General features: G+C 51.8%; 6 protein-coding genes across 6 annotated transcripts; 3 read left to right on the top strand and 3 right to left on the bottom strand.

Moving 5' to 3' along the window:
* Positions 1 to 569: 569 nt before the first annotated feature.
* COCSUDRAFT_83680 (hypothetical protein) lies at positions 570 to 4,019 on the top strand (the record flags this gene model as incomplete). The annotated part of the gene is made up of 6 exons (XM_005648863.1): positions 570 to 617; positions 1,008 to 1,122; positions 1,237 to 1,318; positions 1,599 to 1,726; positions 1,847 to 1,924; positions 3,577 to 4,019. 6 exons carry the CDS (start codon positions 570 to 572, stop codon positions 4,017 to 4,019), a joined length of 894 nt encoding a protein of 297 aa, XP_005648920.1.
* A 410-nt stretch (positions 4,020 to 4,429) lies between these two features.
* COCSUDRAFT_32963 (DUF37-domain-containing protein) lies at positions 4,430 to 5,560 on the bottom strand. The gene is made up of 4 exons (XM_005648559.1): positions 5,444 to 5,560; positions 5,096 to 5,302; positions 4,870 to 5,004; positions 4,430 to 4,750 (listed from the first exon to the last, which is right to left on the bottom strand). Exons 1-4 carry the CDS (start codon positions 5,459 to 5,461, stop codon positions 4,607 to 4,609), a joined length of 504 nt encoding a protein of 167 aa, XP_005648616.1. The 5' UTR covers positions 5,462 to 5,560; the 3' UTR covers positions 4,430 to 4,606.
* A 1,253-nt stretch (positions 5,561 to 6,813) lies between these two features.
* On the top strand, positions 6,814 to 10,982 carry COCSUDRAFT_47126 (hypothetical protein; the record flags this gene model as incomplete). Its single annotated transcript, XM_005648558.1, has 10 exons — positions 6,814 to 7,056; positions 7,221 to 7,302; positions 7,431 to 7,563; positions 7,680 to 7,807; positions 7,970 to 8,108; positions 8,330 to 8,524; positions 8,711 to 8,841; positions 9,280 to 9,466; positions 9,804 to 10,048; positions 10,738 to 10,982. 10 exons carry the CDS (start codon positions 6,814 to 6,816, stop codon positions 10,980 to 10,982), a joined length of 1,728 nt encoding a protein of 575 aa, XP_005648615.1.
* A 1,551-nt stretch (positions 10,983 to 12,533) lies between these two features.
* On the bottom strand, positions 12,534 to 14,108 carry COCSUDRAFT_36258 (hypothetical protein; the record flags this gene model as incomplete). The annotated part of the gene is made up of 4 exons (XM_005648557.1): positions 12,534 to 12,837; positions 13,072 to 13,247; positions 13,428 to 13,646; positions 13,887 to 14,108. 4 exons carry the CDS (start codon positions 14,106 to 14,108, stop codon positions 12,534 to 12,536), a joined length of 921 nt encoding a protein of 306 aa, XP_005648614.1.
* Positions 14,109 to 15,081: 973 nt separating this feature from the next.
* COCSUDRAFT_65724 (hypothetical protein) lies at positions 15,082 to 20,927 on the top strand (the record flags this gene model as incomplete). Its single annotated transcript, XM_005648556.1, has 13 exons — positions 15,082 to 15,672; positions 15,786 to 15,971; positions 16,291 to 16,440; positions 16,594 to 16,668; positions 16,875 to 16,952; positions 17,041 to 17,316; positions 17,529 to 17,738; positions 17,973 to 18,127; positions 18,477 to 18,618; positions 18,914 to 19,091; positions 19,400 to 19,583; positions 19,917 to 20,094; positions 20,416 to 20,927. 13 exons carry the CDS (start codon positions 15,082 to 15,084, stop codon positions 20,671 to 20,673), a joined length of 2,661 nt encoding a protein of 886 aa, XP_005648613.1. The 3' UTR covers positions 20,674 to 20,927.
* A 36-nt stretch (positions 20,928 to 20,963) lies between these two features.
* COCSUDRAFT_53211 (GroES-like protein) lies at positions 20,964 to 21,925 on the bottom strand. Its single transcript, XM_005648555.1, has 4 exons — positions 21,743 to 21,925; positions 21,514 to 21,590; positions 21,359 to 21,409; positions 20,964 to 21,229 (listed from the first exon to the last, which is right to left on the bottom strand). Exons 1-4 carry the CDS (start codon positions 21,882 to 21,884, stop codon positions 21,014 to 21,016), a joined length of 486 nt encoding a protein of 161 aa, XP_005648612.1. The 5' UTR covers positions 21,885 to 21,925; the 3' UTR covers positions 20,964 to 21,013.
* Between the last annotated feature and the right edge of the window lie 92 nt (positions 21,926 to 22,017).

Below are 22,017 nucleotides of genomic sequence, written 5' to 3'. Positions count from 1 at the left end.
TTATGGATGTATTATTTGGAAGATATTTTGCTTACTAGAAGGCCTTTGAAGGGAGCGCCGCTCCATCAAGCCGATGCTGGATGGCGCTTCCGAAAGGCATCGGCAGGCTTGTCTATGCAGCATTGCTAAGCATGGTCATACTATCTCTGCACATTCATGTATCAGGCGGTCGTCCAGGTAATTTTCTGTAAGGGAATCGGCAAGTGAGGGACCTTGAAACAAATCCACAGAATTGATAAAATGATGGGCATCTGTAGTGGGGATCTCCTCCGGTGAGGAGCTATTTGGTGGCTCAATTCAATCAAAGGTGAGCATAAAGTGAGCCCAGAGATGCGCGTCACAATTAAATGATTAAAGGAAATTCAGGGATTTGATGCACAACGGTATGGCTATGCGCAGGTGTCACCATCACTCAATGAAGTGCATGAGCAGAATATGGGCTGGTGAGTACTTGCCTGGTGCATATGATTAGCTTGTTCACAGATGGAAGATGATTCTCAACACCCCTTTTTTGTTGCAGGGTGGAGCTTCTTTCTTGGAAACCTCGCGCGTTTGTCTATCACAACTTCATGAGCCCAGAGGAATGTGATCACATCATCCGCACAGCAAAACCGATGGTACGTTCCAAGCTCCTAAAAGTGTTGCACATTGGATGTGGAAAGCGTCTTTTTTTGCATCTTTAATTGACAAGGGTTTCTTACAGCACAAAGCACAGCTTCATTTTGTGCAATTTCCAGATGCGGAGGTCGACAGTGGTGGGACCGGGCGGCTCGAGTGTGACAGACAACATCCGGACCAGCTATGGGACCTTTTTGATGCGCAAGCAAGATCCCATCATAGAGGGAATTGAGAATCGCTTGGCATCCTGGACTCACTTGCCCCTTGAGCACCAGGAAGACATGCAGGCAACAATTCCAGCTCATACCTCGCATGCGCATTGAACAACATGCAGGAGACAGAATACTATAATCAGAATTTCTTTCCAAGACAAATCTTTTGTGGAACAGGTGCTGCGCTACTCCAATGGAGAGGAGTACGGGCCGCACTATGACTCACTGCAGGATGGATCCCCACGGGTGGCCACTGTTCTGCTGTACCTCAACAATGACACCTCATTGGTCGGTGGAGAAACAGCATTTCCAAAGGTGTGTGACACATCTGAGCTGCTTCTGGACGCACTCATGCAAGAGCGGAGTTTTATGAGTCGCAGTCAAGCAGGGAGTGTTTGTGCTGCAGGCGCCAAGCTTGATATCCGAGGATCGCGGCAGTGGGGTGTCATCCTGCGCCAAGGGCTCTGTTGCAATGAGGCCAAGAAAAGGTGAGAAAGTCTTCAGATGCTGCAATCATGCATGCAGAAATGGAGAATGACTAGGAGAAGTGAAATTTGGCAAATGTGTCAGGGGACGCTCTGCTGTTCTACAGTCTGAGTCCGGATGGCCAGCAGGATGCGGCTTCAATGCATCAGGGCTGCCCAGTTGTCCAAGGTGTCAAGTGGACAGCGACAAAGTGGTACGGTTCTTGCTTCATTACTGATTGCCGCATGCTCTCTGTCTCAAGTGGATCTTCATTGGGCATAATCCCATGCTGTTCTGGTGCAGGATACACACAGGTCTGTTCCACCCAGAGTGGCTGGAGCATGCGGGAGGGGATACACCTTCGAGGCAGCTGCAGTTGCCAGAAGACTGCGAGGACTTTGACAGCAATTGCAAGGGCTGGAGTAAGAGCGGTGTGCTTCTGCCTAACAAGACCTTACAATTTCTCCTGCTGTTCACAATATTGTCTGCCCCTCGGTACTTTTGTTTCCTGTGACTGTTGCAATCTGAGTACCATTGTCATGGTGGTGCAGGAGAGTGCCTGAAGAATGCTGGGTACATGGTGGGGGATGGAGTTGTGCTGGGCCAGTGCCGGCTGAGCTGCAAATCTTGTGAGATTTGCACTCCTGGAGACAGAGCCTGCAGGAACAGAAACAGGGAGCGAGGTGGCTTTCTGGTCACAGATGAAGGCACGGACTAGTTGCATCAATATTATCATTACATAATTTTCCTGCGAAAAGGCAAGGTACGCCTTGCAGACAAGCTGCAGATACTAGTAAGGAAAGGTTGCCACCATTTTACTCCTTTTGGACTCGCTAGACCCAATCAACTGTGGGCAGACTAGTAATGCAGATGTGAAGTTACATTCAGGTGGGGGTCTCATCCAGCGTGCAGGATTGACGAAAGTCACCCACAAAAGAACTGAAGCTGCCAGCATTGTGGGGCGCTGAGTCGGTTGGCAGCCAATCGCCTATGAACTCGATACCGCCTTTTAAAACTGAAATTGAATATTCGTCCGATGTCGCATCACACAAGGTTCCCAAACATGCATGCAATGCCGAGCGCGAAAAATTTGCTGATATTCAGTGTGAGGCAGGACACTGATACTCAGCTACTCACCCAGGACTGCTGCAGCTGCAGTGCTTGGAAAGTAGTGATGTAGGATGACTCATATCGAATATCAACATCGATTGTTGTGCACACGGTATTCATAATGAAATCTCAAGGGAGCAAATACTAGGATACCTTCCAAGGATACCATCTGCCATGTATTCATTGATCATTGCATCAGTGCAAAGCACAGGGATTGTCATCAAATGGAGACAAGGCGCATCAAAAGCTTCCACTTAAACGCATGATGGTTATACTGATGCATCATCGTCACGATGCCACGGTGGCATGATGCGCATGCAGACATAGTCATGATGATCTCCGGGAGGGTGCGCCTCGTGAATCATATGAAGCATTTGCAGATATGGGGTCATCAGTGTCATGCCTGGATTGTGAGATAAACTAGCACCATGTTCCTGTTCCTTTCCACTGTTCCATCTCTGATTCTTGGGAAGGTGCAAGAATCGATGACTCAGTTAGACGTCATTCGCCACGTCAGGAGGGCAGCGGTGCCGCATGGAGCCGATGGTCGTCTCTCTGAGACAGAATATCAGCAGCTTAAACCACAACGGTTGTTGAACCACTGAAACTGTCCCACCAGTCGTTGGGAGAATACAGTATTGCGCTGCTTGACTGCAGGACTTTTATCTAGATCTGTTTTACACCTTCTACAGTAAGCTGAGGCAAGATGTCTACGGGGAGATTGAAAGCGTCTACAAATCGTGTCCGCACGAGGTATGTCTGACTCCCGAATGCCGGCTACACAGGTCACCCTCAGATCTTGGTTGACTTTCATCTGGTAAACATTGTTCACGAAGGCTGCTTGTTTGGCCCTTAGCAGGCAGTGACTGTGCAAAATTAGACAAATGTTTGTGTATGCAGCACGACCTTGCAAGGGAACTCCATGTGGACGAATACCATTGGTTCAGTAGATCCCCAAGCGGGCAGCAACTCTGTTATTGAGGCAAGCCTCAACGCCCCACAGTTTGGAGGTGGTCGGGCAGCGAGGCGTGCAGCAGCACAGGAAGCTGTACTACAGACAGGTGTGGATCTCCAGGTTTCTTTTCCTGGAGCCAAGTCACCTGCAGCCCTCCACGTTACAGAAAAGTATATTGTTGTCAGATATCCTGATTGCTTCGACCGTGGCCTGCAGGCGGATTTGACAGTGCTGTGAACAATTACGAGAGCCTGCTGTCTCTTGCCCGCTCACAAGGAGCTGTTGGCGGTCAGAATCGGGGTGCCTGTAAGAAATGTGGCCAGATCGGGCACCTCACTAAGCAGTGCTACAACAACATCTCAGTTACAGAGACGCCCGAACAGGCGCAGAATGGAGCCAGCAACTTGGCCCCCGTGCTTCCACCTGTGGCTGAGGGCAGCGAGCAGAGCTCAGACCTGAGCTTGAGTAGCTACAGTGATTCAGAGAAGAGTTCATCATCAGAGGATGAGAAGAAGAAAAAGAGGAAGGAGAAAGCAAGCAAGAAGCGGAAAGAGAAGAAGGAAAAGCACAAGAAGGACAAGAAGAAGCGAAAAGCGAAGAAAGAAAAGATCAAATCAAAAAAGAAGCGGCGGGATTCGCCGAGCAGCAGTTTGGATTAGCTCTCTTGTCAGAGTCTGTTGCCCTTCCTGAGGCGAGGAATAGAAAATTTGAAGCTTACTTTTCAAGAACCTCCATAGACATCTATACTTGTACAATGTCTTCAGGAATGAGGAGCGTCTACTGCTCTTGTCAACATGGTCAGCTTTTGCAACTTGCACGGATTTAATGTTATTTTATTTCTCAGTTGGCAACTCACCACTACGGAAGCGCGTCTGTGAGCGCACTGTTGAAGACTCAGTGTTGAAACTTTCAGATGAGAGTCAATTGTTGATGATGAGGACACTGGCAATTTTCAAAGTTCAAGTGGAATTGAGCAGGTCCTACTACAGTCTTGGCTTGCTACCGTATAATAGTGTAACTTCATATGTTTGAAGGCACTGATGGTGTAAGCAAGCAGCAAGACTGCCCCAGTGCCATGAATTTTTGCAAGCATTGCAGTTCAATGGTGAGCATTGTATCTTTTGAAAGTAAGCACTGCTTTGCAGTTGAGTAGGATTGCTGCTTTGCTTCCACAGCTTCAACTTGAAGCATCATGGTAATGTGTTCATGTTAACAGCTGGAACCGATGCAATATCACCACAAGCCATTACTTAATTGCCTCATCTTCATTGAAGAGCCCCGCAAGCCCCACTGGTGGCCAGAGCACCGGGTCAAATCCGCCCTTAGAGAAAGGGTTGCACCGAAGGATTCGCCATACGGTCAGAGCACTTCCTTTGCAAAACCCAAACTCCTGTAAACCAGCAAAATATGTGGTCCATTCATAGTTTCTGCAGAGGCATGCGCCATTCGCAAGGGGGCTATGCAGAGCAAGAAAGCAGTCGGCACATTGACAGGGCTGCAGTGTCATACCTTGAATGCCTCAACAGAGTATGTTGAGCAGGTAGGCACAAAGCGGCAGGATTTCGGCAGAAGGGGAGATATGCCGTTCTTGTAGAACCAAAGCACCCCCAAAGCTGCTTTCACTCCTATGTCTGTATGCTCCTCCTGTCAGAAAAATGAGCAGTGACAGGTGAGGAACACGTCAGTGCTGAGAAGCCAAGTAGACCTTCACAGAGACTGCCAACCTATCACGGACCTTGATTTGGGTATATGGCCGTTCTACTTCACCGATGTCTTCTGCGTCTACCCTCTTTTTAGCTTCTGTACTCAACGTCGACTGATGATTTAGCAACCTTCTCTGCCGCAATATGCTAGCTCTCTTGCCCTGCTGCAGTCCACGCAGTGCCACCAGTCTTTCGTTTTCACAATGTAAGCACGAACGAGTCGAGACTGTAATGCATCCCTGCGTGCATAATCCCACAACTACCCTCAGCTGCCAGTTGAGAGTGCTCAGGACAGCAAATCAGCGAATTGGAGTCGATACTTTTCATAGAATACGATCTTCAATGTTTCTGTTTATAGTGTCTTCTACGATCACACTCACGGCTTGAGGTCTCCCCATTGTGGCTGGAGTTGTCAAGGAAGGATGCATAGCAGGCCTTCATAGTCCGGGCACTATAACGCTTGACGTGGGTTGCATTCGACAATCGTCTTCAAGTTCTTTAAAGGATCAATAAAATGATGTCGTGACACAGGTAATTATGGCTACTCCATCGATCTGAGACACATCTGCACTTTCAACTGCTGATGTGGCGTCCATGTCACGCCCATGTGGCATGCATGTGACTCGTTCCTCGGAAGCTTCGTCTCAACTTCGCCCCAGTCATCAAGATGAATTTCTTGATCTAATCCCTAATCAAGAGTTGCTTTGCAAGTGCAATCGCAAACATTTTGCGTGTCTTTGATAGCAGCGAGGCCGATGGTGGGTCTAATGGACCTACTCCCTTCATGGGGCACCCTGCTCTTTGTTTCTTTGTTAATATTCATGTTCGCCGGGGTCTGGATCCTTCAGGGCATCAGCATGGAAACTTTATCTGCTATGATACGGTTGTATGTCCAAGGTAGGCATTTGCATTGGTACAAGGTTGCGTGCGTTGAAGTCACCTGCCACCCATCCTTGCCAAAGACTTATGATTTCTTGCAGCCTGCACTTGCAGCCTTGCTACATCCTAATGCAAAGACAGTGGTTTCAATTGTTTCAACCGTTTCAATCGTCCTAAGGCCTTCTTGAGCTGATTGTCCTGAATCTCTTGAATGTTCCTTTGTTCGTTCTGCAACATCCCCCCTTCCATTTTCCTAACCCTGGCAGTGTGTCTTCAGGGTCGGTGCAGGTGGGAGGCCTGAGCATCAGGCAGCTGGCACTGCAGGATCTCGTTCTTGTCCAGCCACAACACCTGGGTGGTCGTGTGGTGTTTAAGGCCAAGAGCATCTCACTCCACCCAAGCTGGAAGTTGCTGCGAGGTATCATTTCAAAGAGCTCATCACCAACAGGAAATTCTTTTGTGCCTTTGGCAGCGCCTCTGAGCTGATCTGAATTAAGCTTTGCCCTCATGCTTGTGGTCGGCACCAGGGGTGCCCCTGCGTGTGATTGTGGATCGACCATGGGCAAATGGCTTAATTGATGATGAGGGCCAGCTGCACCTGCTCAGTCTCTTCCTGGTACTTCCATTCCCTTCCATGCACAACACACTTGGCCATTCTTTGACGGATGGACATGCATTATGATCACAGCAAAGGCAGCTTGGAATCCCGATGCGTCGTGCAGGATGTGGGGCTGGTGAGAGAGGTCAAAGCCATGAAGAAACCAGGATGCCCAGTGTGTGGGCCCAGAGGGGTCGCATATGATCAAGGTGAGTCATGCTGTGAATACCTGCAGAATGCCAGTCTTTGCTGGCCCTCATCCATATTGCTGCGATGCAGAAATCTCTTCCAACATTCACCCTGTGCCGCCTGAAAACTGGGATATTGTGCGCAGAGTGCCACTGCACTGCCAAACATGTTGACAAGGACAATAAGAACCTACACCACAAGGAACCGCCCAGCAGCAAGAAGAAGGACAAGGAGCAAAGGGAGGAGGCTGCTAGTAAGAGCTGCACCTCTCCAAGGACCCCCTCAGATGGTGACAGGGCTCTGGAGGAGGGTGTGGATGACAGGAAGGTCAGCTTCTTCAGGAAGAGGAGGAGACCGAAAGAGCCTGATACTGGGATGCCAGAGGAGGATGAACAGGTAGGGACATGTTTGAATCAGCGCAGCGTCCACTCAGTATTGTTACTCAGGAAGAACCAATTTTGAAGCATGAAGGACTTGTTTTGTGGTCACAGGATGGCGATGAGCATCTGTTGGCTCGTGACTCAGAAATGTCTGGAGGCACCGTGGTAGAAGCACAAGAGGACCTCACTGATGGTATGCATACCATATTATTTTCAGCTTACTTTCTGCTTCAAGTTATGCTTCAGATCGATTATTCTGCTCATTAATGAGAGCTAGGCCTGCGCTTTCAATAGGGATCTGCCTAAATTGTAAAATTGCAGGCTTTGGGCTGGGAGCGGAACCATCGGGCTCAGATGAGGGCCTTTGTGAGCAGCAGCTTTCTGGAGAGGTTAAAATACCCTTTGTTGTTATCCAACTGGCAGATGGCACCCTGGTTGTCCATGAGGAGATCGGGTGAGTGCCTTGCATGCTCAATCTGCAGGACATGGACCTGCAATAAGAGCATTTCAGTAGCAAGAATGGAATGAACAGAAACGCTTTCAGATTACACCTCTGTATGTGTGACACAGCCAAGTGTTTGGAGGGTATGTGCGCTTTGAGGCTGCAGTGGGCGTCTCAGTGGTCCGCCAAGCAGCAGAGGCCAACGGTGTTGACTGCAGCTGGATAAATAGTCGGCCTGAGGATACAAAATTGACCGGTGAAGCTTTTGCCATCTTTTTTGCTCAAACTTAAATTTCGTTCAACACACCTTCTCACAACGGTTGAGGCGCCACGAGCTACTGTACTGCTGACCCAAGAGCACTTGTGCTCCTGGAAATTGAAGCAGATTTGGAGTCATGATGTGGCCTTGCATGCATAGGGCGCCCCATACAGCCCTTTGGCCTGAAGCTGGACACAGAGCACCTGGACATGAAAGCCAGCGGATGGAGAACCACGACTGGGTTCCTGCTGCGGCAGCCAGCCTCTGCCACCGTCACCTTCACTCCCGCCCTGGCCAAGTGAGGCTTCTTTTGGCCAGAATCCAGCTTGTGATTGTTCCTCTCATGCCATGCCTTCTTGAAGAGATGATCAAACACCAACATGTCTTTACATGCGTCACCATTGTGGATCAGCTACGGTATCTGCATGCCGTACTATTTTTTTCAAGGACTTGATGGCTTCAATTGAGGAAATCTCTGGAGGAGTAGGTTACTGAGGGGATAACGCAATGGCACTGCAGGTATGGGCTGGCGCGGCTGCACCCGTTCCTATCGCACGTCATGGCGTTGAAGGAGGCGAACAGTGTGACTGCGGCCGTGACCCCGCTGGCCATGCACATCCCCTTCGAGGCCATGACCATTCGCGTGTCGCCGCTCAAGCTCCAGATCAAGGGCAGCCGTCTCACTCGTGGAGCCATCCGCTTGCTGGAATTCAGGTTGGCTGCCACTGGTCTTGAACAATATAAAAATTGTGATAACTCTCCCCTGACAATCATTGTCTGATCTCCAGACTGTGAACCCATGCTAAAGGCGCAGCATGAAGTCTGATAGCAGGACAACAACCACCGTGATCTGAACATGCGATTTGCTGTACTCGAGGTGAGGTGTGTGCTGCTCAACAGGAAGAAGTCGGGGAAAGGTGGCGGCTTGGAGTGCTGGACGTCTGCGATAGAGGCGGATGTGTACAGGTCGGGCGAGCTGGTGTCCAAGCGCATGGACGTGCTCATCAGCAGAGACTTCCGCGTGTCCAAAGGTGCGCCCTTGGCAGCTGCACAGAATGCCTGATTGGCAAACCCTGCACCTGCTTACAGGCTCAGCTAGGCCCAGGCATGATGTGGGCGTGATGCATGCACTCCAAGTGGCAAGCATACTTTCCTGGATGTTGTCTGCCTAGGTGCCTGGCTCTCTGACATACAGGTGCACAGAACATCCCATGCATATATCCTGCATTTGCTTGTATCCTTCATTCTTGCCGAGGCCAAGCACAGCCATCATGTGTAGCAGGTCACATGCAGTATTTCTTGGAAAGAGGTCAATGTGTATGGCTGTCTATTTTCAATGTGCATGTGTCAGTCCATTTCCTGACGGAGGTGGGCATGCATGCAAGACAATTTTGTTGTGTCTAGCTGTCTGTTGGTTATGGTGCACTTCTTATGCCAACTCTTACGGAGGTGGCATGCATGCGATGCAGCGCCCCTGCACATGGCCATGTGGGGCCACGGCCGAGTGGACGAGGAGGAGGGCAGCATCATCGATGCCATTGTGGCCATCCCAGAATACACCCTGCACATGGCAGGGCTCATCGGCCTGCCCAAGGACTACATGATGCAGATCAGCGCCAGGGGCAGCGCCTTCCGCCCCGTCATCGACTGGTTCAAGTGATCCTCTGTGCTCGAGTTGTCACCACTTTCATTTCCATTTGCTTATGGTTTCTGCGGACTTGCATGTCCTTCAAAATCTATTTGATAATGTCCTGCTATCCCGTCACATTGCCATGCATGTCCTAGGTAGCTGCCATGCTTTGTACTCCTGCGCATAACAGGCTATTATAGAGAGACAGTGCATTTGCAGACATGACACTTACCTGGCAATATCTGGGGTGACATCTGCATGCAACCAGGATAGCCAGGCATGCACGGCGTCTGCAGACTCGCAAGGCATGCATGACACGTGTCACGTGGTGGGCTGATGTCTCCCGTGGTGGCATGCATGCAGGGCGACCAAGACGCTGGGAGCGCTGATGGTGGAGCGCAACGTGCCCACGCTGGGCATGAAGGGAGTGCGCAAGTGGCTGGACAAGCGCTGCGAGAAGAAGGTTGCCAAGCAGGGGCCCGTGCCGGCCCCCACGCAGCCGTTGCCCTGGGACTACTTCCGCCGCATGCCCCAGCGCCTCCAGGGCGGCCGCCGCCACTACGACCCACCCCTCCCCAGGGACAGCGGCCAGCCCGCTCCAGCCACCGGTGCGCTCTACATGCCCTGCTCAAGTTTGCAGCTCTGATGTCATGAATTATACTTTGACTGCATGGTTCTTGGCAACCATGAAGCCAATGAAGGGGCTTGGACATCAATCCCTTGCGCAATCTCTTTGAGATTCCGAGACTGTCCCGTGCACCGAGCCTCACAGTCAGGGCAACTGTGACGCTGTGCACACCTGAGGCATGATGTGGAGTAAGCAATGCACGCAAATGCAGTGCTGCGTATAGGATATTTGTGCAGTGCGATGTAAGAAGAGAAAAAGTCTCATGCACTATTTGTGGGTTACAGCAGGACGAACAGCAGAGGAGGAGCAGGCAGATATGGGCACAGCTCCGCAGCAAGAGCACCCTCATGCGGACCACGCGGCTGGCGTGACAGCCGTGCCCATGTCTGACAACGCCCCACCATTGCTGGGCGCCTCAGATGGAAGCCAAGGGAGCTCGCCAAGAGATCCGCTTGAGCCCAATGCTTCAAGCAAGGGACCTGCAACATGTGAGAACTTCATGCTGCTTCCTTTCTCGTTGCAATGATCTAACATGATGGAGAACACCTGCTATAATTGTTGCACATTGGAAACTGTGCGCTTAATTTCATTCTCGTGAAGGCGGTGCGCAGCGTCTTGTGCATGCAGTGTGCCAGGCGCATTCTTAATCGCCTCTGTGTGTCTGCGCAGCTGCATCAGGCAGACCCAGCGGAAGGACCCTGTATTCCATGCCCACCATGACGCCCGACCTGGCCGCTCAGCTGCGGCAGCAGGCGATCGACCACGGTGGCAGCATAGCATCGGAGGACGAAGGCGATGATGAGGGCACAGAGACTGACAGCGATGGTGATGAGTGGCTGGTGGAGGACGAAGGCCGCCTGGTGCCTGCCAAGAACACTCTGCGCATCGGACACCTCACAAAGCCAGAGGTCTGATGAGGGACATTACCCTGGGAAGAGGGGCGTGTTTATATTGCACACTTCCTTCTAAAGACGTGCACCTGGGCCTGAAATACGTGTGTGGCCTGATGGTTAGTGCCTGGTAGACTAGGTTTAATTTGGGTATTTATTCGGGAGCTGTGGCAGCACTGGGTGCAATATGACAGGTGATGGGGCAGGGTCCCTCCAGCAGAATTGCACTGCTGTGTCCTCCCATGGAGTGATCTTTTTCATTATTCGCCTTTTTTGCCTGTGTTCTAGTTATCAGTGAGTCTGTAGTCTAACTGTATGGGTGCGGTGGAACATGTGGAGGCTGTGGATTCATGCCATTTCCTATCTGCTAGTTTAATTGAAGGAGTCCTACACCGAATGATGACTTTCAAAAGGAAGTGTGAAGCATTTTATGCATGAAATGGCTGTGCAGGTGTAGCAGATTTTGTAGCAGTGATCTTTTTAGATGTCTTGCGATCGAGTGTGGGATAGGATCACTTAGCACATTCGTTTGTGTATCAAATATGTACTTTCAAATGCAGCTTTTGGAGAGTTGGCCTTCAGACACCCAGGAAGGACTCCGGGACACTGGAAGTTGTCTACTGAAGTGTCAGTTGCCTTTCTTAAGGGCTGTCACAGTGTGGGCAAGGATTTTTAGAAACAGGAGATTGGTAATGCACAATTTGGAAATAGTATATAACACCAGGTGCAATTATGCAGCCAAAAAGCAAGAACCTCAGTTGCAACAATGGTACACCATCCGCCTTGTCCTGCACCCTGATCATAATGACATTGACTGACACTGCAGCACATACCAAAAATTATACCTTCGAGCTACGGTGCATCCCTAGGATAAGTATGGTGTCCTTCATCAGTCTGACCGCACTACAGTTGCAGATACACCTGGTGCTGTTCAGCATTGCTGCAGCACTGCAAGGACCTTATTGCATTGTTCTACCGATGACAATTCCTCGGTGACAGCTGCATGCAACAGGCAGCCTGTGCCACTGAGTGAATAAGCATGCCTATAGGACTTCTAAGATGAACTAGGATTAAATCATGAAGCCGCACAGAGAGTCAATACAAACCTAGCGGACAAGTACAAGAAAATTCCCTAATCTACCTCTGACTTTTGTATTTGACACCTTTTCTCATTTGAAATCCCACGGATACTTCATAGCAAGAAATAATAATGCTACTCGGATCCATTCACACTAGTCCTTTGCTGAGCGATTCGTTCCAAAGCCTTCAAGTGCGGGTTCCTTGAAGATGCTCAGCAGGCAAGTCCTGTGACATGCTGCGTGTTGTGCGGCAAAACTCTTGAGATGCTCAGCAAATTATATTTATGGCAGCATCTAATGATCCCATGCAAACGCTTGGGCAGCCGGACAGGCAGAAGCACACTGAGGTAAGCTGGCTCAGAATATAGAGTCTCAGCACAGCTTCAGCTGTCATATCCCCGAAATTTTCAAAGGTGTCAGATTAAAGTAAGTCCAGCGCTGCAAGGTGCATGCCTACTCCATGGCTACTCATTACAGGCAGCAGGGTAGAAAGTGCTCAGGCAGCAGTGATCTTGAAGCAGTCTGAGGCCCTGTTGGGGTTCTGCGCCTCGGCGCTGATGGCATATCGGTACAGAGATTCCTTGAAGGTGCCTGTTGTGGTGTCCACATTGTGGGCCTGGTCTGTGAACCACCTGGTGTAGTGGCCCAAGTGGGGCTCCCCCACATGCCAGCTGGCCTTGATAAAGACCGTCTCAAAGGGGTGCATGGAGATGCCGTCGTAGGTCCCATGGCGCGAGGGATGCGCGTTGTTGTTGCAGCCCCAGTGGCTCTGCTCCCTCCAGTCCACGCCTGGGGAATACCTGCTCGATCATAGAGCCAAATCATCAATTAATATCACACCCCCATGGTGCATGATCCCAGCATGACTTGAACAATCTCACTCACTGCACTGACAGCAATATGACGAAATGCTGATAGGCAAAGAAGACATGCAGACAAAACCCAATCCGTGAAGGTTGCCAACCATGTGCACAAGGCTCAGCAGCACATGAGCCTGTAAGGGAGATGCCTTATAGATAAAGGAAGGTGCGCACATGGACATGAGGGTAGCAATGTTGTAGCCAGCCTTCAGCACAGCGCTTGACATGCCATACTCGCCCATGACCACCACACCGTCGTTGCACAGCTTGCACTCGCGCGTGTGGAACACACCGCTGCCTCTGAGCAGGTCCATGGCTGTAGCATCCACTGCAAATGCCCACGACTCCACCTGCAGCAGCCATGCACATGCTCATGTCTCTCTTGCGCATCACAGCGTCTGGCAAGCATGCATGATACAAAATAAGAATCAGTCTCAGCCTGGTTTTGTAGTCAGCAGGTGTCAGTACTGAGGCTAGGGCCAGTGCATGCCATGATGCATGTCGAGTTGAGCAAGGTCAATCATGCACACCTTGGGGCCAGGGCCGCCTGCATCCACCTCTGGCAGGCACACCAGGGACGAGCCAACAAGCTTGATGTCCCCCACGAGGCGATCTGTGTAGGCTTGCGTCCACTGCCAGCCTGGCGGCATGTAGGAAGGGTAGAACGGCCCCCGCACTGAGCTGTTCAGGAAGATGAAGTATCTGTATCTCCGGTACCACCCTGTCTGCATTGTCCACTCGATGGTAGCCTGCAGCATTGTGAAACACCGTTCATGTATTGTTGCCTTCATTCAGTAGCCAAGGTCTGGCCCAGGTTGCAGTGTTGGAGCTTGGAGAAGAAGGCACTGGGAAGTGCAGTGCCGACCTAGAATTGATTAAATTGCACCTAAGAATATCTCAAATTGAGTGACAAATGGCAAAGCATGAGCAAAGTTCCTGCAGCAAGAGTTTCTATCAACGGACGTGATGCATTGGAGTTGACTTCGTACGTTGTGTGCTGCAAAGTCCATTCCCTTGTTCTCCCTCCGGTAGAGCAGGGTGACATTGTCGCTACTTGTGCTGTAGATGTCCGTCAGGTCGGGCATGTATCGCACACGAAAATCCTGTTTCAGGGCTTTCAGCAGTGGCGTGCATGGCGTGCAGATCTCTCCGCTGACCACCACTACGAAGTGGGTATCGAGCAGAGGCTTGAATCCTTTGGAGTATCCCATTCCCACTGACATGAAGTACTGCATGTTCTCGTTCTGGATGGCATCCTTCTCGAAGTAAGAATACGACACGAGGATCGGGCTTGAAACGGCAGCGGTCAAGCTACGGCGGCCACCCACCCCAGGCGCATCCCCATCCCCATCAGATACAGTAACATGGCAGAGTTTTACTGCTAATGCCAAGCAACAGATAGCCACGATCAGCCGGAACCACTTCTGTGACAGCAGCGAGCGCAGTGGACCAGCGTTTATTTGCAAGCGTTCTAAGGATGGATTCTTGCGATGCAATCCAGGCCCAGTCATTCTGCGCTGTTCAAGATCTCCTCTACCATGGACAGAACATGCAGAATTGTACTATTTTGGTGTGAATGGCATCCATTGGGGAGAACTGAGCGTCCAAGAATAACCAGGTCTAAGACGGCGAAATGCCTTTCCTGATTCTGCAATTTGCCTTGACATTCACCGCCATGCTGTTCAATTACTCTCGTTCCTGGGAACGCAGAAACTACAAATCGGGTATTGTTGGACTCAGTTGGCCCTTGGTAGACGCTTACATAAAAGGGCCAAGCCCAAGCACATGTTCCCCTGTTCTAACTCCAGCCTGAGCAAATGGAACATTATTGATAAATAACTTAGTTAAATCTATAAAAACTAGCTTGAAAGGTGGGACCTCTGCGTCCGAAGAGCACTATCTAAATTCTGAAACTAATGCTCTGATGAATAGAGACGTTTAATGAGCATTTGTTAATTGTATGGAAGCTCTGTGGGGCCGTTTTTAACTGTCGTATTTTGTTGTGCAGGCGGGTGCCATTCGAAATTCTCATGGCATAGCTGACAGTTCATTGGCACACCGTATTGGATCGCGTTGCTAAATAACTTCCATTCCTTCTGTCAAAGCAAATCGATATTGTAATCATGAGAGGATAAGGGGTTGTTTGACTTCTAGTTGTGGTGTCTGGTTGGGTGAGACGCAGCAATGTCCAACCACCCACAGTGGCTGCCAGCAAAGCAGAACCAGCAATCCTCCACTGCAGGCCCGCAGCCTGCCCGGGCAGCATTTGTCCCTCAGGGCGCGGCAACGTTTCAAAGTCCTTGGGCGCGTGCTCCGGCACAGCAGAAAGCACAATCCCCACAGCCAGCACCTTCAGACCAGCAAAATGCCGCTCCAGCCTTTCAGAGCTCGTGGCAGCAGGCTCCTGCTCAACAAGCTGTGCCGGCGTGGCCTGTCCATAATGCACACCACCCTGACAGCCAGTCAGCACATCAGAATGCATGGCAGCAGGCACCACAGCAGCAGGCACCGCTGACAAATCCCTCTGGAGCTCGGGATGAGTATGCGCAGCCACAGTATGAGGGTCATGGATATGGGGTGGAAAATGGACATGGCAGCAGTCCTGTGCAGCATGCAGGCGTTGATGCCCCTCAGGAGGTGGCCCCAATTCCTCATGAGCAACAGCAGCAAGCACACCATGGGTCAGTTGCAAATGCAGCAACGGATTTTACATCCCCCACCTTCACTGCCGCGGCCCGGTTGCGGGACCTTCAAAACGAAATTGCCGCGCTCCAGGTGAGCATGTGTGCTTGTACCATTCCATGGTCATCTGCTGTCATTGTTTACAGCACACCGCGGAACAGTCCCCATGAATTGAGTGATGATGTGGAAGGATTTTTGTCTTGCAGGACAAGGAAGCTGAGGTCAGGAAAGCCATAGCTCACCAGTCTGCGGTGCAAAAGGATCGATTGAGGCAGTCGTCAGCCGGACAGGCAGAAGCATCTGTGGGTCCTGGCTTGCCACAGGATGCTGCCGGCCTGGCTGGGGAGCTGAATGCTATTGAAGGGGCCCAGAAATATGCTCACAGCCTCCAGGTGGGTGTGTTTCATGTCTGCAGCCTAGCAGGTGCTTATAGAGGGATCTGTTTTCATGCATGTATCAGTGAACGCAAGCAGCAGAATGACAAGATAGGGCACGCAAATAATAGGACAAAACCATTGTGCAGGAGCTTGTGGCAATCACAAAGCATCTGGAAAAGCTTCTTCGTGCTTGTGAGCGGGCAGCAGCTGCCAATGACCTAAAGGTATGACCCCTTCTGATCTGGCTCATTCTACAACGAACATAGAACGCATGCATGCATTAGCTCAGAGTGACCTCTTGAAAGTGCAGCTTTGACAATGCATAATGTTGCAGGCATTTCTGTCTGGAGTTTCTGAGGCAGTGGCTGCCCACTCGACGGCGGCGGAGAAGTGTGAGTCGGTGGCGCAGCTGCCCTCTGCGGGGGTGCCTGTGCAGCTCTGTGATCTCGCAGATGGCTCACTGGCAAGAGCTGCTGGTGCCCAGGTGCCACCTGACACCCATGCACCATGCATGCAAGTAGCTGGTGTCGAGGGTCTTTCGGCATGTTGCATGCATGCATGGACATTGTGACGCTGGCCTCATGCATGTCTATTGCTCCCTCAAAAGGCATGACGAGGTTCTGCTGTCTGTGCTCAGGAGAAGCTGGTGACATGTCTGAGGGGGGTGCTGAGGCAGCGGCTGGAGGCTGTTGGGTGGCCGCCGCCAGTCACTGTGGGATCGGGGGCCTCCCCAAGCAGCAGGAACAGCAGCGAAGAAGAGTGGCAGGGCTTCACTCAGGCAGACCCACAGGCATGCAGCCTATGTTCACCATATGTCTTTGTCCAGCTTCAACACTACTGTGGCTATTTGAATGTCAAGAATTTCTTTGTCGTGCACTGGTTCAATCGTCACTTGACATTGTGTTGTTTCTATGGCAGGCGCTGGACGATGTGAACAGGATTGCGGCTGCTTTCATTGCTTTGCAGCGCTCCGTGCAGCGCTCGTCATTTGAAGCGGTGAGTCCGTTGACTTCTACTCCCATGCATGCACGCACATGCACGCACAGAAACAGGAGCCCCTGCACTGACATGCATGCATGCACAGGGCGTCCAGAGCTCTGCAGAAACGGAGGCCCCTGCGCTGTGGGCGATTGAGGAGGTCGCAGCGCCGGTGGCGGAGCGGCTGCGCGCGCATTTCGCGGCCGGCCGCCCGACGGACCGCGCAGACCGGCCCGAGTGGCTCTTTGAGACTGCGCTGCGGCTGGTGCGCCAGCTGGCGCCCGGCACCGCGCCCCTGCAGGCTGCTGTGGAGGTGCATGGCCTTGGGGAGGTTTACCACGTTCCCCTGGAGTTCGCGCGCGCCATCAGGGGGGCTGTCAAGGTGGGCCTAGAGCATAGAGCGCGCCCATCTCATCAGTTTTGCTTTGCTTTCCAGCATGCAGTCTCTTCCATGTCATTATTTGCATGCATGCGGATGTGCACTTTTAATGCACTGTTATCGAGGGAATTTGCAAGGTCAAATTGTGGGCAAAGAATAGTGGTAAGTGTGTTGTTTTTTATGTAAGCTTGACATGCTGGTGGAATTCTGCGCAGGGCGTACTTCGAGACCATGTATATCCCCGGCTGGCGAAGCTGGCGAATACAGCGCTGTGGCTTCATGCGGTGGAGCAGGCCGTGTCTTTTGAGCGTTCCCTGGCCCCTCTGCGTGGCCTGACCATGCCCGTGACCAGCCCGGAGCTAATGCAGAGCACAGCAGAGCCCTGGAACCAGGGGTCCTGCCTCGAACTCCTTGCCACCCAACTTGTGAGCCTTTCCTCCTTCTCATGTTAGACCTGCACTGGTGATTGACATCCAGCTGCACCGGACTGTACATGCATGAACTATACACTGTGCTGCAGTCTCTCCTCATTGGCTGATGAGCACGTGAAGGAGTTCAAGCCGAGATCAGGCCATATCTAGAGTAGCAGGGGGCCACTTGGATATAGTATCCCCTGAGGATAGGTGCACGAGGGTTGAGAGGTTGAGGGGATTGTGCAGGCATGGAGCACGGGGTGGTGGGCGGCAGAGAGGGAGGAGGCGGTGCGGCAGCTAGACGAGATCATGGACGCCCCTGACGCGTGGCAGACCGCCCCGAGCGCCTGGGGCGCACCCACAGAACCCGGCATGGACCTCATGGAAGACGATGAACCCAGGCGAGCACATCCCATTAGTGCTGCACGACACAATCACACAAGCACACCACATGTTAGTCATCCCTGTGTAGAGGTGGCGAGGCGAGATGCGCATGCGCAGTTAGAAGCATGACACTTGAGGGGTACAGAGTGCAGAGAGCAGGCTGCAAGGCATCTCATGCCGACCGATAGCAACCCAATAGATTCCACTGAGCTTGCAATACAAGTTTTACATTGTCCTTCTTTCAATGCAATGCAAGCTTCATGATGCTGAAGTGATCGTGTCCCTCTTTTTTATTTGCTTTATGTTGTGTCTGATGGCAGTTGAGCATAGATGCTGATGGGTGCATGAAGCGTGCGCTGATCGCAGGTCAATGGAGGCGTGGCGGTCAGAGTTCTGGCCACCGGCTGCCGCAGAGGGCGCGCTCGCAATTGTGACAGACCTGGCGCGCAAGTGCGCGTGGCTGGCGGACTCCACCGCCCGGCGCCAGTTCGCAATCGCCGTCCCACAGGTGCCTCATCTCACCCCCCAACCTTCCCACTGCCTTCACTTGGTAGCCTTTCCATTGCAGGCATCCTCGAGTCGAAGAATGGAATGAAGGTGCTCTTTTTCAGCATACTTGCTGGAGCAGCTTCTGGGTGGAGAGTCCGGAAATGTATGATGCAGTAGCCGGGATATATATGAGGTCTACAATTTCTGTGTGGATCTCCCAAACGTGGAATGAATGTGGCCATTTTCTGTCTTTGGTGTGAGGCTGCGATGTTGTGGGAAGGGTCTGCAGTGGGTGTGTCTGGTGGCTTGTGCAGGAGGTGCTGCGGAAGCTGCAGTCGCGGCTGAGTCGGCTGGCCAAGGTGGCGGAGGACTTCCGAGCGCTGGCCTCGCCCGGCTGGGCTCCGCGCATCGGCGCCTACATCAACGCCGCGCACTGGCTGGCCCACTCCCTGCAGGAAGCCGCCGGGCCCCTGCTGCTGCTCGACCTTGAAGGTGCGCACTTCTTTGACTGTCAGTCACATGCAGCCACCCATGCATGCATGTCATGTGAGGCAAAGTGGTGATTTGCAAGAATATCCCGATTTGCCTCTTCATGCGTGGGACACAAGCAGCCAGGCACGCATGCATGTCACGTGTAGCCTGCAAGTGGCATGAAAGGAAACCATTGTCAGCTTTACAAGGCGTGAGACACGCAGCCACGGGTAACATGCATATCATGTGAAGCCTGCCAGTGACAAGCGAGAAATTACTGCACAGTTCTTGGGCATGGATTGATGAAGTAGGCCTTTTCTTTTATGCAGACTCGTCTGAGGGCCATGGGAGGGGCAGCGTGCTGGCGACAAAAGCAGAGGCCTTTTCGGCCTTCAAGCAGAAGTGGACCCTGAGGCTGGCCAAGTCTCTGGCCACCACCTTCAGCGATGCCACGTCCGGCTACCGCAAGCGCACCAACTTTGAGCAATTTGCATCGCATGGCTCCGGCCGCAGGTGACAGTGATAATTCTGGGACGCATCTGCTTTCATTGTGCTGTGATGGGCTAGCAGCTGTACACATGCTAGCTGGCTACCCCATTAGGGGCTGCGCCACTCAGGCGCAACGAGCATGCGGTCATTGAAGGCGAAATGGCAGAGGGTGCCTTCCTGCTATTAGTGCTGTGGATCATAGAAAGGTTATTGCCACCCCTGATGCTCCTCGCCCTCAGCCATAGGAGCATCAGGGGTGACAGGGTCCTCTTGCTCACATTTTGTGAGCTTCGGCTTCTGCGCAAGCAACTGAAACAAGCGGCGCTCTCGTGATCTAATTCCTGCGTTGCCATGCAGGGATGGTGAGATATCGCCGCGGCTGCAGCCTGCGCTGGAGGCTCTGTCCGCCTCGCTGCAGACTCTGAGCGCCAGCCTGGACGCCGTGGTATTCTCTGACACCTGGCGCGCCGCAGCAATCGCCATCACGCGCACCATGTTCAATGATGTTGCCACAGAAGCGCATTTCTCTGCCGAGGTGAGTGCCTGCCCTATGCCTGAGCTGCCAGAGAATCTCCAGAGCAGTAAAGATTCAGGACATCTTACACAGGCGCTTGCTAGACTCGTAGTTCTGGCCATTTTGTGTTAGGGACACAAGGGAGTCTTGTTGCCAGGTGCATTGACTGGTGCTTTGCTGTGGCAAGCGTTACTTGGAATTGCTGGGCGTAAAGGGCATGTAGGCCGGCAATAGCCACTGCTTCCTGGGCAAGTTTATCATGCACTCTGGCCTCCATATGGAATATCAGTAATGTCAAGACTCAGTTGGGGACAGTCAAGAGGCAGAACTTTTGATGTGCAGGGGGCAAGCCAGTTCCAGACGGATGTATCGGGGCTGATAGCAGTGTTCCAGCCGTACACAGCGCGCCCGGCCGCGTACCTGCGCGAGCTGGCCGAGGCATGCACGCTGCTGACTCTAGACGCAGACCAGGCCGCCTCAATCGCCGCCAACCTGGCTGCCATGTCACCCCAGGACGGTACTGCGCAGTTGAAGGCGCTGAGAGTGGCGCGCCTGACCCCCGACCAGGCGCTGTGCGTGCTCAGGCAGCGGCTGTATTGAGGGTAGTGGCCGGAGCTAGACGTGGTAATGAGAGCACTTTTGTCCATGCATGATGAGTGTGTCATACGCCACAGGGATCCAAGGTTCAACAAATTGTCGGATGGCCAAGGGCCCGTAGCTGCAGTGAATATGTAGTGTTGTCATGGATTATGTCTGTGAGTAAGCATTGCGACATGTAGAGTCGTAATGATTCTGTTTGCTATGATTCTTCGAAGGGCCATCATGAGGTGCAGCGTGCAAATATAATCGGATAGAATCCATCGGACTGTTCCTGTCTTTTGCGCTGGTTTGACGTATGACATACATTTACAGAAGAGTCAAGCAGATGCGTTCATGATGCTCAGCTCAACACAGCCATAACGCTTTTTTGTGCCACAAACATGACCTCGCCATCAGGCACCTTCACGTCAGTAGTATTGTACTTTGAGAAGATGACAGTGTCGCCCACGTTAACCTCGATGTCCACCTCTGAACCCTTCGCCAGGACCTTGCCAATGTAGGAATCCTGGATTGCTTTTGTGGCGCCTCCGGTCAACATGAGTCCGCCCTCTGTCACCTGTTCGGATCAAGCAGTCCATATCAAATACCAAATTTGCTTCACCGTTGCCAACATGCATGTTCTGTGTGCTTCAGACAGTTGCAGAGCAGAACATTCAGCAAAGGCATGGTCAATCAAGGCGATTACCGATTTCTCTTCCTGAGGTTTAACGAGGATTCTGTCACCCAGGGGTTCCATCTGCAAGCAGGAGAGATAGATAAGTCCGTATGCATTGAAGAATCTGGCAAAGCAAGATCAGAACACAAAAGACTCCATTGCTATTTTGCTCAATGTAATCCCACCTTCGTCACGTCAAGAGAAGCAGGGGCATCCAGGACTGCAGCAGCTCTGCAGACTCTGCCGAACCTTGATCCTCGCCCTGCATCAACATTTACTGTTTAAAATTGGCCAAGTAAGCTCATATGCTGTGTAGATTGCATCTGAGCTCGAGCTTCATCTTCTTTGGTGCATAGTAAAGGTCCCAAACTTCAGCAATTATTTCTTGAAATTGGGGTCATGGAAGTGACGCACTTTGTGTCTTCAAAATAGTTGCATCCGCTGCATGTTGCTGAAATCTTGCCGCTCTTGAGGGCAAAGTAATACTCCGAGAGGGCAACGGGTTGCAAAGGTTCTTGCTGCATGATACAGAAGTCGAACACGCCAAGTGCGCCATCCCAAGGGTTAAAAGCCTGCTCCTTATAGAGAGAGTCAATTGATGCAAAGAACGCTTTTTGAAGTTTCGATGATCTTTGATCTGGCTTCCTTAAAAAAGCTTCTGGAAGGCTCAGACGGCAGTGAGATGACAA

The sequence above is a fragment of the Coccomyxa subellipsoidea genome (genome assembly GCF_000258705.1).
Source record: "Coccomyxa subellipsoidea C-169, whole genome shotgun sequence".
Taxonomy (NCBI): domain Eukaryota; kingdom Viridiplantae; phylum Chlorophyta; class Trebouxiophyceae; family Coccomyxaceae; genus Coccomyxa; species Coccomyxa subellipsoidea.
This window is presented reverse-complemented; position numbering and strand designations above follow the sequence as displayed.

What these genes read in the sequence shown, in the direction of transcription:
- COCSUDRAFT_32963 (XM_005648559.1), bottom strand. An exon ending in GGCCATATACCCAAATCAAG is followed by an intron (nt 5,005 to 5,095) that starts GTCCGTGATAGG and finishes TTTTTCTGACAG; the next exon opens with GAGGAGCATACAGACATAGG. An exon ending in ACTCTGTTGAGGCATTCAAG is followed by an intron (nt 4,751 to 4,869) that starts GTATGACACTGC and finishes GCTGGTTTACAG; the next exon opens with GAGTTTGGGTTTTGCAAAGG.
- COCSUDRAFT_53211 (XM_005648555.1), bottom strand. Translation starts at nt 21,884, where the DNA reads ATGGCGCACTTGGCGTGTTCGACTTCTGTATCATGCAGCAAGAACCTT. An exon ending in CTTCTCTTGACGTGACGAAG is followed by an intron (nt 21,410 to 21,513) that starts GTGGGATTACAT and finishes TCCTGCTTGCAG; the next exon opens with ATGGAACCCCTGGGTGACAG. An exon ending in AACCTCAGGAAGAGAAATCG is followed by an intron (nt 21,230 to 21,358) that starts GTAATCGCCTTG and finishes TGATCCGAACAG; the next exon opens with GTGACAGAGGGCGGACTCAT.